This window comes from Hyaloscypha bicolor (assembly GCF_002865645.1).
Source record: "Hyaloscypha bicolor E unplaced genomic scaffold K444scaffold_126, whole genome shotgun sequence".
Lineage (NCBI taxonomy): Eukaryota > Fungi > Ascomycota > Leotiomycetes > Helotiales > Hyaloscyphaceae > Hyaloscypha > Hyaloscypha bicolor.
Genome location: NW_020194628.1, coordinates 2185030 through 2205650, shown reverse-complemented (window position 1 = coordinate 2205650; position 20621 = coordinate 2185030). Strand labels below are relative to the sequence as shown.

The 20621-nt window shown below is 46.0% G+C and overlaps 7 protein-coding genes across 7 annotated transcripts; 2 read left to right on the top strand and 5 right to left on the bottom strand.

Annotated features, from left to right (window-relative positions):
- Positions 1 to 416: 416 nt before the first annotated feature.
- Positions 417 to 1267, top strand: K444DRAFT_537978 (glycoside hydrolase family 45 protein; the record flags this gene model as incomplete). The annotated part of the gene is made up of 2 exons (XM_024875510.1): positions 417 to 860; positions 920 to 1267. The coding sequence occupies 2 exons, from the start codon at positions 417 to 419 to the stop codon at positions 1265 to 1267; spliced, it is 792 nt and encodes a 263-aa protein (XP_024732258.1).
- Positions 1268 to 5904: 4637 nt separating this feature from the next.
- K444DRAFT_538676 (uncharacterized protein) lies at positions 5905 to 6510 on the bottom strand (the record flags this gene model as incomplete). The annotated part of the gene is made up of 1 exon (XM_024875562.1): positions 5905 to 6510. A coding segment is annotated over one exon (606 nt), but the record flags the coding sequence as incomplete, so codon positions are not given.
- A 2826-nt stretch (positions 6511 to 9336) lies between these two features.
- K444DRAFT_479881 (DHS-like NAD/FAD-binding domain-containing protein) lies at positions 9337 to 10183 on the bottom strand (the record flags this gene model as incomplete). The annotated part of the gene is made up of 2 exons (XM_024872983.1): positions 9337 to 10070; positions 10120 to 10183. Coding segments are annotated over 2 exons (798 nt in total), but the record flags the coding sequence as incomplete, so codon positions are not given.
- A 1033-nt stretch (positions 10184 to 11216) lies between these two features.
- K444DRAFT_538848 (uncharacterized protein) lies at positions 11217 to 12499 on the bottom strand (the record flags this gene model as incomplete). The annotated part of the gene is made up of 2 exons (XM_024875573.1): positions 11217 to 11951; positions 12002 to 12499. The coding sequence occupies 2 exons, from the start codon at positions 12497 to 12499 to the stop codon at positions 11217 to 11219; spliced, it is 1233 nt and encodes a 410-aa protein (XP_024732255.1).
- Positions 12500 to 12829: 330 nt separating this feature from the next.
- On the bottom strand, positions 12830 to 14296 carry K444DRAFT_697363 (uncharacterized protein; the record flags this gene model as incomplete). Its single annotated transcript, XM_024887928.1, has 1 exon — positions 12830 to 14296. One exon carries the CDS (start codon positions 14294 to 14296, stop codon positions 12830 to 12832), a length of 1467 nt encoding a protein of 488 aa, XP_024732254.1.
- Positions 14297 to 14539: 243 nt separating this feature from the next.
- K444DRAFT_634182 (uncharacterized protein) lies at positions 14540 to 15043 on the top strand (the record flags this gene model as incomplete). Its single annotated transcript, XM_024883714.1, has 1 exon — positions 14540 to 15043. The coding sequence occupies one exon, from the start codon at positions 14540 to 14542 to the stop codon at positions 15041 to 15043; it is 504 nt and encodes a 167-aa protein (XP_024732253.1).
- Positions 15044 to 17168: 2125 nt separating this feature from the next.
- On the bottom strand, positions 17169 to 19588 carry K444DRAFT_697347 (uncharacterized protein; the record flags this gene model as incomplete). Its single annotated transcript, XM_024887927.1, has 2 exons — positions 17560 to 19588; positions 17169 to 17509 (listed from the first exon to the last, which is right to left on the bottom strand). The coding sequence occupies exons 1-2, from the start codon at positions 19490 to 19492 to the stop codon at positions 17169 to 17171; spliced, it is 2274 nt and encodes a 757-aa protein (XP_024732252.1). The 5' UTR covers positions 19493 to 19588.
- Positions 19589 to 20621: the final 1033 nt, after the last annotated feature.

Here is a 20621-nt window from a genome sequence, read left to right as displayed (position 1 = left end):
CCTTTTGAGTTGGTTACGAGTGAATCTTTAGGGCGGCGATTTGAATATTCCGATACAGCTCAGCTTCTTAAGAGATTGCGGTCAGTTCTTTGGTCATTCCTTGCGGAGTTTTTCATCTCAACAATAATACCCAAGATATGTGCAGTCGCTTGTAAAACCGGCTTCCCTTCCCGGGAAGCCGGTTTTGCAAGCGATTATACCGGAAACGGCTTCTTTCTAGGCTTGAACGTCGAAGTTAGAGAAGTACTTTATCTTTTAAATCTGACGAGAATTTCTATTTATTCATCTGAGTTTCTGTCTAGTATTCAAATCAATACGTAGCCACATTTACTAGTCAGGTACCTTGAATACCTCAATATTCCTTCAAAAAACACTACCCCATCTTTGAGTCCAATATTCCTTAGAAAGATTTCAAGATGCAATCCTCAACTACGACCCTCCTCGCTCTCCTCCCGTACTTCCTCCAAGCAAACGCTGGGGCATCAGGCACAGGAACAACTACCCGATATTGGGACTGCTGCAAGCCTAGCTGCGCCTGGCCTGGAAAATTTAACCTTGCTACAGGATCTAATCCAGTACAAATGTGCGATATTAGGGATCAACCTATTCTAGACTCAAATGCTGCCTCTGGATGCGCTAGTGGACCAGCCTATCAATGCTCTAACGAGTCACCATGGGCTATTGATAATAACCTTGCCTACGGCTATGCAGCAGTAAATATTGCTGGAGGATCAGAAGCAAGCTGGTGCTGTGCTTGCTATGAGTTAACTTTTACTAGTGGGGCAATTACTGGAAAGAAGATGATTATGCAGGCTACTAATACGGGTGGAGATTTGGCTGGGAACCAATTCGATATTAGTGTATGTCCCCTTTCTCGTCTTTAAAATCTAGCTATAACTTTCCTGAAATTTGATTCCAGATCCCAGGTGGTGGCGTAGGCATCTTTAATGGCTGCACAAATATGTTTGGAGCCCCAAGCACGGGCTGGGGTGCCCAATATGGTGGTATCGAATCGAGATCCTCGTGTGATAGCTTCCCGGCAGCTCTGAAGGATGGCTGCTATTGGCGATACGACTGGTTCAAGGGAGCCGATAACCCAAACGTATTATTCAAACAAGTAGTTTGCCCAGCTGCTCTAACGGCCAAAACTGGTTGTGTGAGAGCTGATGATTCGGACGCACCAGCAGCCAATGCCCCTGCCCCTGCGGCTTCATCTCCTGGAGCCGAGAACGACACGCTCAGATGTGTAAAGATTTCAAGTATTTAAGAATAGCCATGGGTATTAATATAAAATTCTCGGTACACAAGTGCAGGAAATGGACCCCGCTTAAAATAATTTACTAAAAAACTAGCGACACCCAATTCGCCTTGCTATACTTAGGTTTTCCACCTAATTTATAATCCAACCGTAGCCGCAAGTTTGTATAGTAGGATTCGGAATCGGCTTCTTCTTTGACTGTGTTTGGCCATTCATTTTGCCTCTTCCTTCTTGAGCAACAAGGATTCCTCAGAGTAACTTGGTGGTGTGCTGTCCTCGGCGCCCTGAACTACTTGGTATGATGTTGCGTGCTGGCCCTGGCCGACTGCAGGTCGAAGCCACCGAAAAAGCCTCTGCAGCGGTTTCTTTCTCCTCTCTGCCCCCTCTCTTCTCCATTTCCAATATGTATCTACCGCCTCCTTACTCATTAAGACAATAAAACGCATGGCAAAAATTTGTGGCTGGTATTAGTGAGTGAGCGTCCAAGTTGTCCAAGCAATGCTAAAAAAAAAAAGGTGAGGGGTTAGCTAGCGCTATGATTTAATATATAATCAGCCGTTCATGGTTATAGTGCTCCATCTTTGGCTCTATATATTAAGCCTATTAAATAAACTCTCATGCAGCAACTAGTTATATAATAAGGCTGCTTGAAAAATCCATTTATTAGTAGTGGCCAAAAGTGGCTGTATGCAAAGTAAATAAAGAGAGACCGTAATAAATATATATATAGTATTTTAGAGGCTCTAAGGTAATTCGGCAATGAGTTCTAACGAACTTGCTTAATCGAGCGCGGTACTCAGCGATAGCAGCTTGTCTTGCTTCTTCTTGTCCCAATGACCCGGCATAAATCGCCATGCCAATTTCTGGCCCAGGTGGCTTGGGTAAGATCTTAAGATCGCATTGAGGATTATTATGGATGCGATTGTGTTTGGAATAGTATTGCACTTCGAGATCGTCTGGATATCTTCGCTGGCCTGAAGAGGAAAAGGGTTAGAAGAAGGGGGCGTTGGACTTGCGGGAAACGTACTGCTGGCTCACATTGTCCTTTGTAGGTAGATGGGGAGGTAAGAGATTTTGAGATGCATTGGCTTTGGGTGAGCTAGATTTTAATGGCCTTAGGCATCGAGGTGTCACTTGTGAACCTCCCCCACCCCTCAACTGCTCAACTTTAAATTTAAAGGCCTTACACCACAACTTCGAAGAAGAAACACGATATTCGCGATTTTTGGAGTATTATCTACGATCTGGGAAGTTTTTGGTATTTTCTGAAGACTTTGAAAAATCGGGAAAATTTGGTGGGTTTGGCGTGACGGGGTGCACCCCCCAGATATTTCGAACTGCTGTCCCTTCAGACGGATTCTCTGGACAGTGCGCACGCTGCACGAGGCTTCTGAGGCTATTAGCTTGTTCTCAAGCCCTTGTTTTAGCAAAGTTTCGATCAAAATATGCGTTGCAACATCCAGTGGGGGTGCCATAGTTGTGGCTGACCGAAAACGGCTGACTCCTGGCGGGTTGGAAAGGAAGCAAAGAACAGATGACCGCCAATTCTGCCTTTTCAAAGAACCTCCCTGGTACAAGCCACACAAGCCACAGGCCCATCCGCCCCACATTACGAAGGGGTACTATAAAAGGAGGTCCTCTGTAAATTCAAGAGGGTAGCGACGACGTGATAATAATTTTCGGAATTAATAGGTTAGGAGTGTTCGGGGAAGGTATATAATACACTAAAATAAAAATGAATAGAAATTTTAACACGTTCGCAGATTTAAAGCCGCTTGAAATTAAAGTACCTATAATTTGTCTCGCTACAGGGTGCGTCTCGGGACACAGGGATAGACGTTACAGTTTGGCTATATTATTAATCGTCCTATTAATAGCACTAAAGCAGCTATAGCTATTACCCCTTACTATTCGGTACGCAGGGATGGACGTTAACTTAGATAGAGCGATTTTGAGGATATTTAAAGTACTCCGCCTCATCATTCCATTTCCATCCAGTTATACCGGATCTATCCGTATAGCAAAGTGGCTCTAACTTCAATTCAGTTCCATCATTCGCAACGAAGTAGTGCTGTCTTGATATATTACTCGGAAGGTGATTCCATTCCAGGCCAAGAGCCCTATCCACGCGTTTGTGCCCCCATTCTGTAATTCCTAGGACGTTTTTCGGTCCAATTGCCCGAATTTTATATCCATTATCCTTCCAGTAGAGATAGGCCGAGTGGAATCCAGTTAAGCCTCGGTGTACTAGTTTTCGTGGAGTGTTTATATAGGTATTATAGTGATTATACACAGCGTCTCCAAAATTAAGTGTAAGTCCGGTCTCTGGAAAGAAAAGCTCCCTATCTTTTGTTATATGTTCACGAAGGGACGACCAAAAAACCGTTAATAAGCCATCCATGTCAGGCTTGTCCCTTCCGCCTTCTCCATCAAATCCGAGAACAAGGGCCAGGTTGGTCGGTTGGTTCTTGTTATGAAAAAAACTCCTCTGAACATATCGATATAGATCACACCCTACTAGAGCAGGATTTAAACCTTTGTCTACCGTAGCAGAAAGCCAATGGTTATCCTTGAAAATACCACTCCACGCGGCACTATGCTCCTCTTCTTTTGTAGGGTGCCATTTTCTCCATGCGTCCACTATTAAATATTTCTCGAGTAGTGGGAGAAAATGTTGAAATCGAAGCAAAAGCTCGTGAGGAACTAGTTCCGCTTTGCTAGAAGCCATGGTCGAGGTCTGTCCATAAAGCTTACTTGTTAATATTTATAATAATGCCCAGGAGGTCCTAAAATGGTACCTACCAGAAAGCTCCTAGAATTGGCTCCAGACACGAAAAGTAACTGGCAATCTTGCTGATTGAGCTTCTTATCGGTGGAGTGATCTTCTGAAATAAAAGCAAGAATTAGCTCCGCTCTGCGCTAATAATTAGTTGTGGTACCTTTTGGGTACAAACCGAGCAAGGTGCACAGCCACACGTGTCTGGAAATGGACCCCGCTAAAAATAAGTAACTAAAAATCTAGCGATACCCAATTCGCCTTCTACTGTAACTTTAATATTTGAGAAAGTAAATAATTTGCTAAAGTACCTATATTATATCTGGCAAATATAAGAAAAAGCAGTATAAAAGAATATAAAAGAAAGAGGCAAAAGAACCGGAATTATAAATAATTACTTCTTCTTTCTAATAGAAATTACTTGGTCTAATTTCTCTTAGCCCAATATTAAAGTATTAAAAAATAAGCTAGTAAGAGTATATTTCTGCCAAGTTCCTGTATTCTCCGCCCAATAACCTAATTATTACATTATATATAGATTATATTTTATCTCAAATAAGTTAGGAAGAAATGAACTAGTTTAAAGAAGATTGTTTTTTAGTTAATATATAAAAGTAGTATATAAACTCTTAATATATTAATCTTTAGAGCCTCTTATTTTTAACTATTCGCATTATTTTATTACTAACGTCTATCCCTGCGTGCCGAGACGCACCCTGTAACGAGACAAATCGTAGGTACTTCAAGTTCAAGTGACTTCAAATCTGTGAACGTGTTATATTTTCTATTCACTTTTATTTCAGTGCATTATATACTTCCCCTAAACACTCCTCACCTATTAGTTCCGAAAATTATGAATGTATCGTCGCCGCCCCCTTGAATCTATAGAGAGCCTCCTTTTATACTATAACAGGACCCCTCGACGTACGACACCACTATTAAGCTTTTTCGAGCTTTTAAAGATATAGAACGGATAGATGCGATATCTAGGTGTTACTATAAGGCTGAAAAGATATTACCACGATTGTGGCGGCCGAGGCGTGCCATTTCATGCAACGTCGCCACATGGGCTAATACCTCCTCTAATTAAGCGAGCAAGGACCCTGGTAAACTATGTCGTGGTTACTGTAATCTCTGGAGACTGTAATACCTGTGGCTGCTAAAATTGTGGATGCGGCGCTTGTGGCTGAGGAGGGTGGATCTTACCGGAAATCCCCGTTTCCCGACATCCTCCGACCAGCCGAAAGTGGTAGGCAGCAACCATCACTTTCCGGCTTGTCACTTCCAGCTTTTCGATTCCCACCTATCTCTTCTGGCTCTTCACTCAACCTGCTTCGTACTCCGCTTGAAACGACGAACCGCTTTGATTCTTAGCCCGGGCCTCCAAGGGTTAGGGTATCCCGCTCTCTTGCAAGATTACTGACGAATTCAAAGATGACCTTAATGATGACAGCAGGAGTGCCGAAAGGAGTACGGTATCAGCACGCCAGACTGCGATGACCTGGTGACAATGTGGCAACGATAGCGAGCACAGCTGAGCTCCGACGACCAACGGCGATACTACCTACAACATATAACGACGGCACAATGAAGGTGGCACAATGAAGGTGGCACAATGAAGAGCGTACGATAAACGGCGGGCATGACAATGGCAGGCATCGGCCATTACAAGCCATTCGGCATATGCATTACGGAGCAAGCACGGTAGAGGAACGTCAAAGGCTGGTTATAACCGCTTCTGTCAAAAACCGACGAAGACTAAATATTGAATCTAAGTTACTATGCAGCAACCAGGTTGTGAAGCCAGCTTGAGCTTGCCTCAGACTTATCGATCCTCTATTACATGTTCAAATGGCAATGTTGGCCTCTACTACCATATCTTCGCTACTAGGGCTCTCCATGGTTCTGGCACAATCTCATCTTCCGCAATCGGTGTTTCCGACACTGAGGCTCTCGATGGTGCTGGCGCTTTGCTCGTCCGCGCCATCTTGGGATTTGGTTCTGGCTCTAGCTCCTCTGCCACTGCCTCTGCCTCTAGTACAGTACTTTTGCACTTCCACCCCCGTTTGACCTTATCTGCGGTGGCTTCCTCTGCCTCTGGCGTGGCACTTTGGCGCTTCCGACCCCGTTTACCCTTACCTTTGGTTTCTTTAGCAGCATCTTTTTCAGCATGCTTCACTCGTACTTCCTCAAGGTCCTTATAGCTCATGACCTTCGCCTTCCCTAGTACCAATGACTTGGTCGCTCGTCGAACTTTGGCTTTGTTGATTGTGGTCAGGAATTGAATTCGGTCCTCTTGGAGGATGCCTAGAGCAGAGGATTTCTGGAAAGCTTTGTTACGTTTCTGTAAGTGCCTCGCTAGGTTCTGTTTGCTCGTTTCATCGAGCGCATGAGCATCCCGTTGGAAAATCAGGGTCTGCAGTAACATAAAAGACTCTGCTGATACTGGCGTCACAGGCGTTTGCGGTTCTACGTCTGTTGGGTTTATTGTGGTAGAGGTCGATACTCTCTGGATGGTGCTTCGTCATGCGGCCTCTGCTCAGCTTCGAGATAGAGGAGCTGCTGTGAGCAAGTCGACTGTGCTCGGCCTCACAACATGTATGTGGCAAGTGGAAGAAAGCGTGTGGTTGTTTGTTGATGATATTCCTTTGGGTTTTGACATGGTGTCTGTTTATGGACCTGTTTTGGAGGCAATTCTTGCTACTCAGCATGACGTTCCGGAGTTTGAAAAGTAGGGGGTTTGGGCTACCGACTTATCTACTCCCCTCGACTATCTCACGAACAGCGACGCCGATGCGGGACAACGCTGACCTGTGCAGCGCCCGTCGGTAAGCATGGCACTGCAACGACCCCGCGTGCCCCAAGTAACTGTACGAGACGGCTGTGCACCGCGCAGATGAACGGACACACACACGGGTAGGATGTCGTGAGCTGGCGAGGGAGTGGAGAGTTGAGACTGGGAGACAAAGCAGCCTAAGCCCGCCCCGGCACATAATAGTACTGCGTCGGGTAAGTAGGCCGCGGTGGCGTGGACTTTTCAGAGGAGACATGCTTTCGTCTTTGTTCGCGAGATCGTTATGTTTAGTAGCAAGGAGAAATATTATCATTCTACATGCCTCGCAACCACAGATTGTAGTTGCCACCCTCAAATACAACACCACCATACCAGATTTCCCAAAACGTCCGCAAGGCTGTTGACCCATATTTCCACGCCTAACTCGGGGAAAGAGGGACAGGAAAGGCTCATTTTGGACGAGGTAGGGGTAGCGAATAACTAGCCAGGGGTGCACAGCCACAAGTGTCTAGAAATGGATCCCGTTAAAAGAATTAACTAAATAATAAGCGATGCTTAATTCACTGAATTGGTGACTAATTATCTTCCACAGCTGACCTTATCTTTAAAGGGTAGATGTTCGTCACCAGACTCTATTGGGAGATCCCCAGGCAAGGAATTGTGTATCACCGCCGTATACAAAGCACTGGCAGTCTTGAGTCTTTGCAGAATCTCGTTCCCTGGTTCTTCTATCCTGGACCGAATTGTGTCGAATAACACTTTTCGATTAGTTAATGTCATGGCTTCCAATGTGTATGTTGCGTCCGAGATGGCGGACAGTACAACGCTGGGATCTTCCAAATCGTTCTTAAAAATATCCGCCAATTCAATCCAAACTGATCCTCTCCGTGCCCGTCGTAAAACGTATTTCCAGCTCGTCCCATTAGTAATTTCAAGCTTGCTCATTAGCTTGGGGATGACGGCTTTAGGTACTTGACGACGTTGATGCGGGCGGCTGCTAAGCCGCGCAACCTCCGCCCAGAATTGGCGTGAGAACTCGTAGTGTACATGACGTTGTTTTAGAGCCCGCTTCTCTGTACTAATCATAAACCACAAATCCGAAAGCTGAATATTCTCCATTTTGGAGTTCCCGGCTCCCTTTTGAGAGGCCCGTTCGATTGCTACTGCCTCTCTCAATACATTGATTATTAGTGCCTCTTCTCCGAATCTAGCTGCAACCTGCTCGGGGTTCTCCTTCTTCTTTTGCTGGGAAACTTTTCCTTTCGGTGGGTTCATTTGGGCAATTTCCTCTTCGGATTCACCAGGCGAATCCGACGAGTCGAATATCTCTATAACAGAGCACGGCAATACACGTTGATGACTTGGACCACGGCGAGCTCCAGACATGCTCTTAGCGCCAACTTTATCTGAAGGGTTGGGGATTCTGCTTGCTAGTGCCTCGCAGTCTTTGAATTCGTCAAGCTGACTTCTCGTAGGGTCGAGAGTGCAAGCTAAGAGCTCGGCTAAGACCCTTTGCCTGAACTTCGGAATAATATCGTCACTTTGTGCTTGGGAGTATCGTCGGCCAGCTGACAGCAGGCGAATGCCCAGGAGGACAAAGAGACCGCAGTCAACGAAGTTCCCCTGCTTCGGCATGGGTGTGGCGGTCATTTCCTTTATCCCGGGAAACACTCTGTGAATCCAGGCGAGCAACTTTGGAAGGGGCTCTCCGCCAAGGCTATCGTAATACGTCCAACTTACCGGAGTATCTTTCGTCTTTGTTATAGTAGCGAAAGTCCAGTGGAGGTCTTTATTCACTGGGATATAAATAGAATATGTATTAGTTCTAATGAGCCTACGAAGTACCTTCATTGGTTGATCGGGCTTCATATCCAAAATAAAGGTTCTTTGGATAGAATGACCTGCAGTCGCATTAAACCCTGGAAGGAGCTCGAGATACGCGTTCATAACCTCATCGTTAAGATATTCTCCGGGCTTTAGGCGCCAGAGTGACTCTTTAGGCTTGGCCTCATAACCTAAGTCGGTAACTGTAGTGATGACAGACGAGCTCGTGTGGACTTGAACAACGACCCCTTGAGTCTTGATCTCTTGGACCTCGACCTCGACCTCGCTCAGCCTCTTCAACATCTCCGTCTCCCAGCAGTCTGGAAGTTTCGGAAAGGTGTCTGAGCTTTGCGGCGGTGGAGGTGCGGTGAACGCATCTCCAGATGCTGCTTCGGTGCTGTGACCGTTAGCTCCGTTGGTATATATGCCAGACCGTTGGGAACCCTCCGCAAGGACGAAGACTGGCTGTCCGTCCTTTTTAATGCCAAGGACCCGCGCCCTATTTTCTTCCTGCTGCAGAATTTTGGAAAGAGATGTGCCATCAATTGTTGGAAATACTCGTTCCAGTACCGCCTCTGGCGACCTACCAATAATTAGCATCCTCCACTTCTTCTGCAATTCTTGTATGTGAAAGTCGCTCAAAACATCAGGGCCCATCAGCCACCAAATCGATACGTGCTTGGCCACAGTCTCGCAATCTCCTTTAATGGCTAGGTCCAAGCAGTCGAGATCTTTAGGTGGAGGCTTGAGATTGATCCAGGCTGTGAATCCACCACAGTTACGTGCTATGCGACATATGTTCTGTGTAAACCGCTTTGCTCCTGGCACTTTAAGAGCGGTTCCCACCACGATGACCGCACCAACCTTCATTCTGTAGTCTGCGGCTTGGACATTGCTTATCGCATCCATATCTATATAATGATCATCCTCATATAGGCAAATTCTGGGTCTTACGAGGGAAATTCCTCTCCTTCTTCTTCTTTCGTCCTCGTTTTTGGCCCCATTCTCCTCTTCAAGTTTTTCGCACTTAGCGCAGCCTGGTTGGGACCCTTTGTCAAAAAGCTCTGGGCGGAAGGGAGCCAAGTGAGTGGGATCCTTGAGGCAATGAATGGTCCTCAAGTCCCCGTGCAGCTGAACTGTCTGCGGCCAAGGGCCATTGCGAAGCAAGGGGATGTCGGTTTCCATCAGTGGCTGTCGCGTGTCTATTCCATCAATATTTTGAGTATATAAGCGTAGTAGTCGGCGTTCTTTAGCAAGGGCAGCAATTACCAGGTGAGTCTGAGTTGGGCTGGCACGTTCTATCAAGTGATACATATCGCACAGCACCCCATTGAAACTCGCCGTTCCTGCGTCTGTATTATATGTGCTCGCTCTAAACAAATCACGCCGTTTTTTTGACTCCGTTTCGAAGGTAGGGACTAATTCATTCAGCATTCGAAAGAGACATGAGGGGGAAGAGCTATATACTCCCTGCGGAAGCTGAAATTCCGGCTCCTGCAATAACGATAATGTTTTTCTTTTCGCGCAATGCCTTTATCAGTGGGAACAGCGCAATATGTGCATCATAGTCTAGCAAAGTATTTAGATCAACCGGTTGTGGTGCCATGTTTTCGGATTTTGGATTCTCAGGTAGGGGGGACATTCAATGTTCGATAGTGTGGGGTGACCCCGCGTTTTAAGCTATCGCCCGTAAGCCAGCCGCAAGCCATCCGCTTTTGGCTCCCATCAGCAGATTTTGGCGGACCTTATCGGAGGCATGCACCGGCCCCACTTATTTTTGAAACGTTATCAAAGTGGAAGAAAATGCTAAGAATATTTGCATACTAGATATGACTTAGTTAAGTAAGAGCTTTCATATCTAGGAACGCTAATTTGAAGGCTGATAATCTAGCTCTACTAAAGAAATATGATTAAGAGGAGCTTGTACAACCGACTTTAGCTCATCCCGAAGCTGTTCCGACGCAGAGACTTCAAATCATTAGTACATAGAACGGAGTTTGGATGCAGGCATACTATTACCTGTAATGAGCATTCTGGGTGTTCTTATATAGACGGGTAACTCAGGCTGGAGGATGCTCTCTTTATTTAGTCGTTCCTGGTTTGATATAATATCTCGTCGTTCCTGGTTTGCCACAATATCTAGTCGCCCCTCTGATATTTCCTTGGCTCTTCTCTTTTCCATTTCCTTTACTGTATCCATTTCTTTTATCGCATCCAATTCTATCGCTTCCGCATCCACGGCTTCTGTATCTGCCGTTTTCATTTTCTGATTATTTCTCTTGTTAATCTCCGCTACCTCACCTATAAGTATAGATCCAAGAGGAATAGTTTGATTAAATATCTTTGCTCGCTTGCCGCTGCCAAGCGGGCCAGCTTTTAATTTCATTGAATAAAGCGATATTACAAGGGTCTAATTGATTTAGCAGTTGAGGGCAAGAAAAGAGGCATGCAACTTACGCAATTGCTCCCGAGTTTCCGATCTTCTGACAAGACCCAATTAAGTAGCGGAGACACTACCTTGAATAGCTCTATAATTTTTGGTGAGAAAGGGCCGTACACTCATGTTAAGACTTACCTATATCTTCAAGCTCCCAGACCAAACGGATTCGGCGAGCTCGAACTTCATGAGCGAGTGCTCCTTGAACGAGTCGCTCTAAAAGGGGTAAGTGGGGTATGATTCCATAACCACTGGCGACCATAAAAACGTATTCATATTGGTCGACCGGAACGGAGATTCCATGTGGCCCAGTGAATAGCACTCGACCTAACCCACCTGTGTATCCGATCTTGGGGACCGCTAAGGATTGGAGCCTTCTAGTCAACCCATGGCGAGGCTCGATCAAGAGCTCTAAGCTTGTCGGCTTCTTGCCGGTCCAGGAAGTGACTATGAAAGGATGACTCTGCAGGAGGTACCGAATACCAAGTGAGGGTATCCAAATATTGATATGCTGTGGAGGCTTGATTTCTAGTGGTTTTTCTAGCCAGATCGTCATTTGGAACGGGCTTTTCTTATCCCCCTCTGGATATATGAAGATCTCTCCAACTGTTGGCATCTTATTTGCAAGCACCCCATTGCGGAACAGCCAGATCCAAGCCTCAAGTGTGAGGGTCACGACGAAAGTCCCAGCAGTAGCGATGTAGAAGTACATTTGAGGGAGGAGAGTCGGAGGAACATGTAGCAGAATGGAGGCTGCAATAATGGCTGACAGAAGCTGATGCAAGCGGAGGAAGACTTCGTAGAAACGTTTACGGAGAGGAGGCCAAGAGAGGATGACAATGAAACCGAGGGCCGATCCAGCCTGGAGTGGTTAGTTGACTCGAGAAAGATTAGGTGCTATTGAGCACTCACTACTATCGCAAATTTGTTTTTTCTCCCCTGGACAGCAAAGGCTGTCCGGGAGGCAAATATAACGAGGGTGTGAAAGACGACGAGCCCTAGGGACATCAAGCCAGCGGAACGATGAATCTGCTGAAAAGTACTCAGGGAGACGCCAATGATATCGGCCAGAAAGCTAAGATGTGGGCCGAGAAACAGCAGAATCAAGGTGAGCATGGAGAGGTTGCCAGCTCGTATGCCAGCCGCTGCAATGCTAGGGACTCGGAAGCCGAGGCAGAAAGAGTTGATACCAATGTACATCACCTGAATGATTACGTCTGCAAAAGTCCATGGACCTAAAAACCGATGTCGGTCAACAAGGTAACGATATCTCAAGATCCTTGAGGCTCGACGGAAGAATGGTCGTGCAAATGAAATAGGTCGAGGAAGGAGAGGAAGGAAATTGACAAGAACAAGGACGAGTAGAGTGCCGCCTGCCGCAATGGCATATCCTAGGGTAGCGATATCCATGGGCAATTGTTTAGAATGATAGGAGTGTGCTTTTCGGTGAAGTCATTGCTTAGGTACTAGAGAATGGAGGCAAAATATGCTGCCTGTGTCAAAAATGGCTCCCTTTGTTTCACATATCAGCGTTATCTGAATTCTGAAAATAAAGTTCTATTTATATGAACATTCTCAAAATAGTTGAAAGAGATTAAAGATAGACTAAAAATGATAAAACCCCATAAGAAACGTAGATCAGGGGAAAGAGAATTAGTGATTAAGGTAAAATGAAATATACCTGCAACTTCGATTCAACCTCCCAGCGGCTAGAATCAAACGCGAAAAGGAAACTGATTGTTAGACTGGTGAAATAACCTTTGCTCCTTGCTTCGCCCAATAACTGTCATATGCGTCAATGAAATCCCCCGCTTGTTCTGATGTCAAATCCACCGCCTGATTTATCTTTCTCACCATGCGGAACTTTAAGTCGAATTTTGCCATGCCATCCTCATATGCACTAGCGCCCTCTTTCTTCTCCTTCGGCTTCTCCACCTTCTCCTTCGGCTTCTCCACCTTCTCCTTCGGCTTCTCCACCTCCTCCTTCGGCTTCTCCACCTCCTCCTTCGGCTTCTCCGCCTCCTCCTTCGCCTTCTTCTCTGCGGCTTTCTTCGCTTTCTTCGCTTTCTTCATCGCCTCCGCAAGCACAATTTCTTCTTCAGAATCCAGATCGGAATCGGTATCCGAATCGGGATCCGGTGTGACCCCAGCGGAAGGGATCTCGAACGGAGATATACTCCGTTCTTCTGATCCATGCTCACCCCCATGTCTCCTGTAGTTAACTTCATGAAATTTTGCATAACGACACATGAGATCTGGTACTATCTTTTTGTTCCAGATTCTACCACACCCTGATCTGCTTTCCCAACTCGTAGAAACTGATTGGGGTCCACTCGGGGTCTCCACCACCAATGGCTCCCGCCATTCAATAAGGAGTTGCACATCTGGCTGTTTCGGAACCTTCTTCCCATTTTTCTTCAATTTTATCTTTTTCTTTTCTGAAATAGGTTTGATTTGTGCAACCAAATCTTCCGGTTTTCCAGGATATTCACAGGGAACTGCTATGGCGATCCCTTTAATAGCCTTGATATCTTTTTTCCGCCACTTTTCTTTGCTCAAAGGTTTGTTTTTCCCTCCACGTCTCCGTTCCATAATATTAGGCACTTCGTCGTCGTTAATCGCAATATCCGTCCTGAGTCTATAAATTGGGAAGTTTTTGACTTCGAAATCACCGACGATAGCTGTCGTCGAGATCCCACCTTTGTAGCCAACAGGATGTTGGGCCGGCCTCAAGCCGGACCCTTCATCGAGGTCTAGATTTTCTGCATCGCCACTCAGACTCGCTCCTGATAAAAGAGCTGCTAAATCGCGGTTGACTGTGAAAAGGGGGGGCGGGAGCCTGTCTGTCGACGTTAAAGGTTCGTCCGGATCGACCTCGTCATAGATGTCCATCTGATCAGCGTCTAGAATTTCCTGCTCGAAGCCTACTTCTTCACTTTTCGCCTTCTCAATATCCATATCATATTCCATGCGATTCTGGTTAAGCTCTGCAAGCTCTTGCAACACGGCTTCAGTTCTCTCTTTTTGTTCAATTTTTTCAAGCAACACTATCTTGGCTAAGATAGCTTCAGCCTTTTGGGTTCCATTATCTTGTTTCTTAAGGGCTGTTGCTTTTCCGTCAATGGCTTTCCTGGTCAGGAGCGCTTTCTTTGCTTCCTTTTCCTTATTTACCACTCGATTGGTCCTGGGTGCTTGTTGTGCCACCATCTTGGAGGATGAATGTTGCTCGTTCAAGATCTTGTGAGGGAGGCGGAGAAGGGAATATCTCCAGGATGAAGTGAAATGGGGGTTTAGGAAGCAAAAGTTGAGTCTTTATAAATACCTTACCAAGCCAGTTGTGGCTTCAACAAGCCGTTCTCAGCTGTTTCTTTTACGCCAGTTCCGGTTCTTTATAAGAAAGATATGTTTGTTTCAAAGTTTAGGCCTGGCAAGTCGGGCTCCGAGAAAACTATGAATCGTATCGTACTTGTAATCACTATTTTATTTGGTTACGGCTTCGCTCAGTCTGGTAGAGCTGAGAGCAGTACTTTTGAACAAGCAGAAGCAACCGTGGAGATTCAATATGGTGGTCAAGTGGGCTCTGGTATTATTCTGTTAACAAGCGATCCGGCTTCTGGTACGGCCACTGCAACCCCGAACTCGAGGGCAACTGCACAGAGTACGGCTTTCCTGGTGGGAGCCGGGACACCATTGTCCTCTTCTACTCTGTTCAACACACCACCAGTATTTGGGACCAGCCGAACGCAGATGATTAACGATACAGCTCTAAGTCACTACCTATTCCCAACGGCTACAGGTTCTTCCCAAATAATGCCTGGAACGGCTACTCAAAGTTTATCGGAGCCAAATACTTCCAGCCCTAGCCCAACCCTTGTGTCTGGGCCGGGTATACGGCTTGCTATCACTTGGTCTCATGTGTTCTTTTGGGCAGCGATAGTATTCAGTTTTCTTTGAATCCTGCATTTTAGATAGGTAGATTAGAGTCGGTAGGATAGAATTATCTAAATTAAAAGGTGTGAAATCGTGTCTCAACACCTGGCTCCATGACCTTCTCTCTTTCTGGAGTAACCAATGATTCAGGCCACTCTGGCGGTGTTGGTGCGCCGGACCTCCTCCTTCTCCGCCCTAAGGTTACAAATTCTTCTAGCGTTGAAACCTTCCACTTCGACCAGAATCCGATGCGTCCACAAAACATTTCTGCCGCTTTACTTTAAACTTCTTAACTTCTGAATAACAAATAGCAGGGATTTATATAATCTTATTATCTAAGTAGCTAGATCCACAACTGGCACTCGCACGCTGTCAATTTTGCAGCCTAGTCTGGCTGCCGTAGTTCTCGGGGAATCTAACCTTAAATTAAGAAGCCCCGCTGCGAGAACCTTTCTTCTAATTATAAGTAGTTATTGGCATGAAAAGCTCTAATGATCTAATAAAGGAAATCCAGGGAATCGAGCTCCTTTTAGCCTAGCAGTGGCATTGAGTGACAGGAGAGGCAGAATGGTTAGTGTTGTGGCAAAAGGGTTGGTGATGTGGCAATGAATGAATACTGAGGTGGTAGAATAGTGTTAGATTTTCGAAATTACGTTGTGTTTGTAAAATTGTATCACGCATCAACCTCGCCAAGTGGCAATCATATTGCAAAGGGGTGTCAGTAATCATGTTCGTGGTATCAGTAATCATATCTGTGCAACGATCATATTTGGGGCACAACAAATCATAAGCTAGCCCTGTGAATTCCAGGATGTAAACGATTGTATTAAAAGTTGCTAAAGGAGATGAATTTGCTGAAACTTAAGGCTTATGGATCAAGGGGGAGCCTGATCCCCAACTGACACTTCCACTCACTTTTAACCGGAGCGTTTAAGGGCCTCTAAAATGGTCATGTTGTCTGAGCCACAGCCATTAGGATTTGGACCCGAAAATCTCTGCAAGCCCAACGCAACAGGCGCCTACCAAGCAAATATGACTTTATGACCGGTTGGAAAGTCCTCCGGGATCATGAATGTATAATTCTGATCCTCACTGTAGACATTGGTCACTTGGCCAGGAGTAGCTATACGAGGACAATTCCCTTCCCAACTATGCACGGCCACCCAAGTTTCTCCTTTGTCATAGGAGAAAGCTACTTGGCATGAACCCCCAGAGTGCCCTGCTCCTGCTTTATTCATCGTTGCACCAGTTGTTCGGGTGCTATCAAAGAGCCTTAATTTATATAGTCAATATTTTAACCGATATCCCTGCGAGGCGAGAATCCCTATCATTTTCGACCCTCGCTACTAAATTATAAATATCTCAGCACAAAATAGTACAATTTTATTTATAACGCCTTACTCTCATTTTTAACTATGTCTAATTCTCACCTTTGTGTTTTCTTCCAAATAACTTTTGTAGAAGTTGATTAATTATACTTTTAATTATTACTTTTTTTGTATATTATACTAATTTGAAGTATACTTTTCTATGTTTAATAACGTTCTCGCCCCATTAAGACTCGAGGATAATTTAGGGAAATAAGTCTAGTAAATTTATAATAATTTCTTTTAAATATACACAAAAAAAGGGTCAGCTTTGTCTGACGCTAGCTACATCGAAGGATTATTGTAGCCACCAAGTGCAGACTTCAAAGGCCTGCGGACCTCTTCAGCCATAGTGGGGCGTAGAAGCGGCGATGCTTGTCTTAAAAGCAGCGGGCGCATCATTCGAGAGCAGTTATAGCCGAGAGCGGTTTTTTGTCCCCAGCCGGCCTTTGAGAAACTTCTCCGCCTCTGAAGTAAAACATGAAGCAAAACATATATAACGTCTATCCTGCCGTGCCGAAAAAACCAGTGTGCCGAAAAATATTTATAGTTTAAGGGTCTTAAATCTCTACCACATAAATATATAAAGATATAATCTGTTTGCTATTGTTCTTTAGCTATTTATCTACAAGGCCTTGACTTGCAATTAGAAAATACTATACTTTGGCTATGCTGTCGATCGTCCTGTTGAGAGCGTTAAAAGCTACTATAGCTGTTCTTCCCTGCTCTATTATGACTATTAACCTGTCCCCAAACCCCAAAACCATTATCCAAAAATACCTTCACCTCATATTCGACTTCCGACGCTTTACGGGCCGAATGTCTCCTCCCTCATCTTCCTCTTCATCTTCGGCGGTCAGAGTTCTCAGTCGTACAACTTCCCTAGCCGCGTGGTTCATCGGAACTTCTCCGGATAAATCCCACAGAGGCTCGTATGCAGGTCTCTTCCCCGCCCTTCTCTTCACCATAGCTTTTCCGTCCCTCACAACAGTATTCAGATGATTTGATTGTTGGCAGACTGGTTGCTGTGCCTCAGACGATAGCACAGCTTCATGTGAAGGTCCTCGAGTTCTGCTAGAGCTAGATTCCTCAGCATAGGGTCTTCGGGATTGGTTTCGAATGCCTATAGCAGGTTAAAGGCCGCGTTGTGCGCTGATATCTCCTTGCTCTTACCTCTATTGTCATCTTCCAAGGCCAAAAGCCAAGGATCTATGACATCTTCGCCAGATAGAGTATTATCAGGGTTTGGTAGCGTTGTAGTTGTGTCTGCCGTTTTCTTAACGTTAAGACAAGCTGAGATTCTGAAAAAGAGCTGGATATTCCAACTCGCTTCAGTCTCTCCCCACCGTCGTCTTAACCATCCATATATGGCTTCGCTTGTCTGGTTTAAGTCGTCCCTTAGATCCACCAGATCAAATAAAGTGCTAATGCTTCCCGCCTCATTCTGCTCTAAAAGAGTCGCAATCACGGGGTTGACGAGTCCTGAAAATTGACAGACCTCTATCTCGCTCTCTCTCCACCCTGTCTCATCTCCCCCAAATTCCCAATGATCACAGATTCTCAGTGGCAGGTAACAAAGATGACATCCTTGATAGCCCTTCTTCGGCAATTCCCTTTGTAAACGTGTACACCTGTCCCGTACCCTTTCTATTCCCTCCTCCAAGCACCCATTCATAGAATGGCCGGTACCCCTTAAGTTGTGCATGGAACAGAATGCACACCTTCCTTCCCATCCTCCCAGATACTCCTCGAGCTTTCGGTACCATTCACCTCGCCGCATTCTGCCTGAGGTGGTTGGCTGCTTCTGTTGTGACTTGCCTCTTGTATGACGACGCTGGTGCGTCGATAGTGGGCGAGAATTAGGAAATGCCGCTCCGCAGTCGAAACAAATATAATCTTTTGATCCGGAACAATCATGGTCCTTTAACTCATCGGACGAAGCGAATGCCATTGCACAGTGGAGGCAGTTGTACGCCGGGTGTTGTCCGCGGATCTTTGGACAAGCATATGGTCGCTTCTTAGAGTGTACACGTTCATGGTTCTTCTGGGCGCCTGACCCTTTAAATTTCTTCGGACAATAGCGACAAGGATATGGTGTCTCTCCAGTATGTGTACGTATATGTATCGTTAGTGGTCCAGACCGCATATAAGTCTTCCCACAGCCATCGTGAGGACAAGCCCAGCGTTGCTTTTTAGAATGCGAAATTCGATGCGAAGCCAGAGCGGTGGACGACTTGAATTTCTTCGGACAACTGGGACAAGGAAATGGTGTCTCTCTAGTATGTGTACGTATATGTATCGTTAGTTGTCCAAACCGCATATAAGTCTTCCCACAGCGGTCGTGAGGACAAGTGAATGGTCGCTCTTTACGATGCGAAGCCAGAGCGGTGGACGACTTGAATTTCTTCGGACAACTGGGACAAGGAAATGGTGTCTCTTCAGAATGTACACGTCCATGTTGTGTTAGGTCGGTTCTCCGTTTAAATGGCTTCCCACAGCCGGGATGAAGACAAGTGAATGGTCGCTCTTTAGAATGTGCCTTTTGATGAGATCTTAGGTCGGGTCTCCGTTTAAATTTCTTCCCCCCGCCTGGCTTGCGACAAGTGAATGGTCGCTCTTTAGAATGTGCCTTTTGATGAGATCTTAGGTCGGGTCTCCGTTTAAATACCTTCCTACAGCCGGGATGGCGGCAAGCGAATGGCCGCTCTTGACTCTCAGATTCTGAAACCTGCATTCCCAATCGTCTCCTCTTTGCCTTGCGGCGTCTGTGGCGGTCTTCCTTTTCTGCAGCTAGTCTCTTCAATCTAGCTTCGAACCCAACTATATCAAAAGGCTTCTCGATATTTTTCTCTTGTCGCTTCTTCTTTTCCTTCCAACTCTCCAATATCTCAGCGCTAATATTCTTTCTCGGTGCCCATGTTGACTTCTCTTCTGGATAGCCTGTCCAAGATAGCAAGAACATTTTCCTGCCACGCTCAGTCTTCTCGGCTAGAACGTCATCGACGTTAAAATCTTGAGACGAATCGTACTCCTCGCTCTGGATCGACGTGAGCGATACTGCATCATCCTCCAAGCGCGTTCGCTTGGCTACCGTCCTTTCTGGCATGATGAAGAATTCGATGGCTCTGAACTAACCATGGTACTAAGGCTTCAATTTCGTGATCGAGATGGGCACGGAGGAAGAATTGGGGCACCGTGACGGATAACCTAACGTATCTCGATTCGAGCAACCCAGGGTGGTAAAGCATGGGACGCGGCAGGGACGATGCGAAGGTTTCTGGATGGTGGTCAAGCTACCTCAAAACAATCGCTGTATCTGTGGGTGAATGCGATCTGAGAGGGCCGTTGGGGAGAATGATGGTGGGAAATTGGTATCGAGCCTCTTCCGATTCCGTGCGAGGAGGTAGGAGATTGTGTAACGAAGTTTTGTAGATTTAATGCTGACGCGGATCATTGGCTGTACGAGGACACACGTCAATATCGTTAATTTGATTGGGTGGGGACGAAGTGGCAGAGCTGCGAGCCTACACGAAGGACACAGGCATGATATTTCGCAACACGTTCAACCAAGAAGGCGGCAATGTTGTTTTGAGACACCTGCTTCGAAAGACCTTTCGAGAGAGCTTATGAAAAGCTCGAATCGGGATACTGGGGATGTGGAAAGCGGTTTTGATGATGCGGGTTCACGGGAGATCAGGGGAAGGTCGCAATGCGGCGATCGTAGCGCAGAGGAGGGATCGTGACTCACGTGCACATCTTGTCTCGCAGGCCATTATTAAGCTGGATGTGGGGCATCAGGCACCACAGTACCTCCCAGCCACTGTTGGCCTTTGTGCCTAAGGTTTTATAATTGAAATTACAACGTAAATATTGCGGGGTTGTTTCGCACCAACCAAAATCGTCACTCGCTTTGATCTGATGTACAGTAGAAGGCGAATTGGGTGTCGCTAGTTTTTTAGTTAATTATTTTAAGCGGGGTCCATTTCCTGACACTTGTGGCTGTGCACCCCTGCCTGGTTGTACTATCCCCCCCCCGGTTTAAAGGGCAGCAGTGGCAAACAAGGGTGATCTTCTCGAAAGCAAATCAGGGGAATTCTTTGGGGCTACTACGTAACCTTTAAACCAGGGGGGGGATAGTACTTCAAAGGGGTATCGCTGCAGAGGCAGAATTGGCGGCTTACCCCACCATCCTGCCCCATCAATCCTCCTGCAGTATCCTTCCTTCCTCTTTTTCC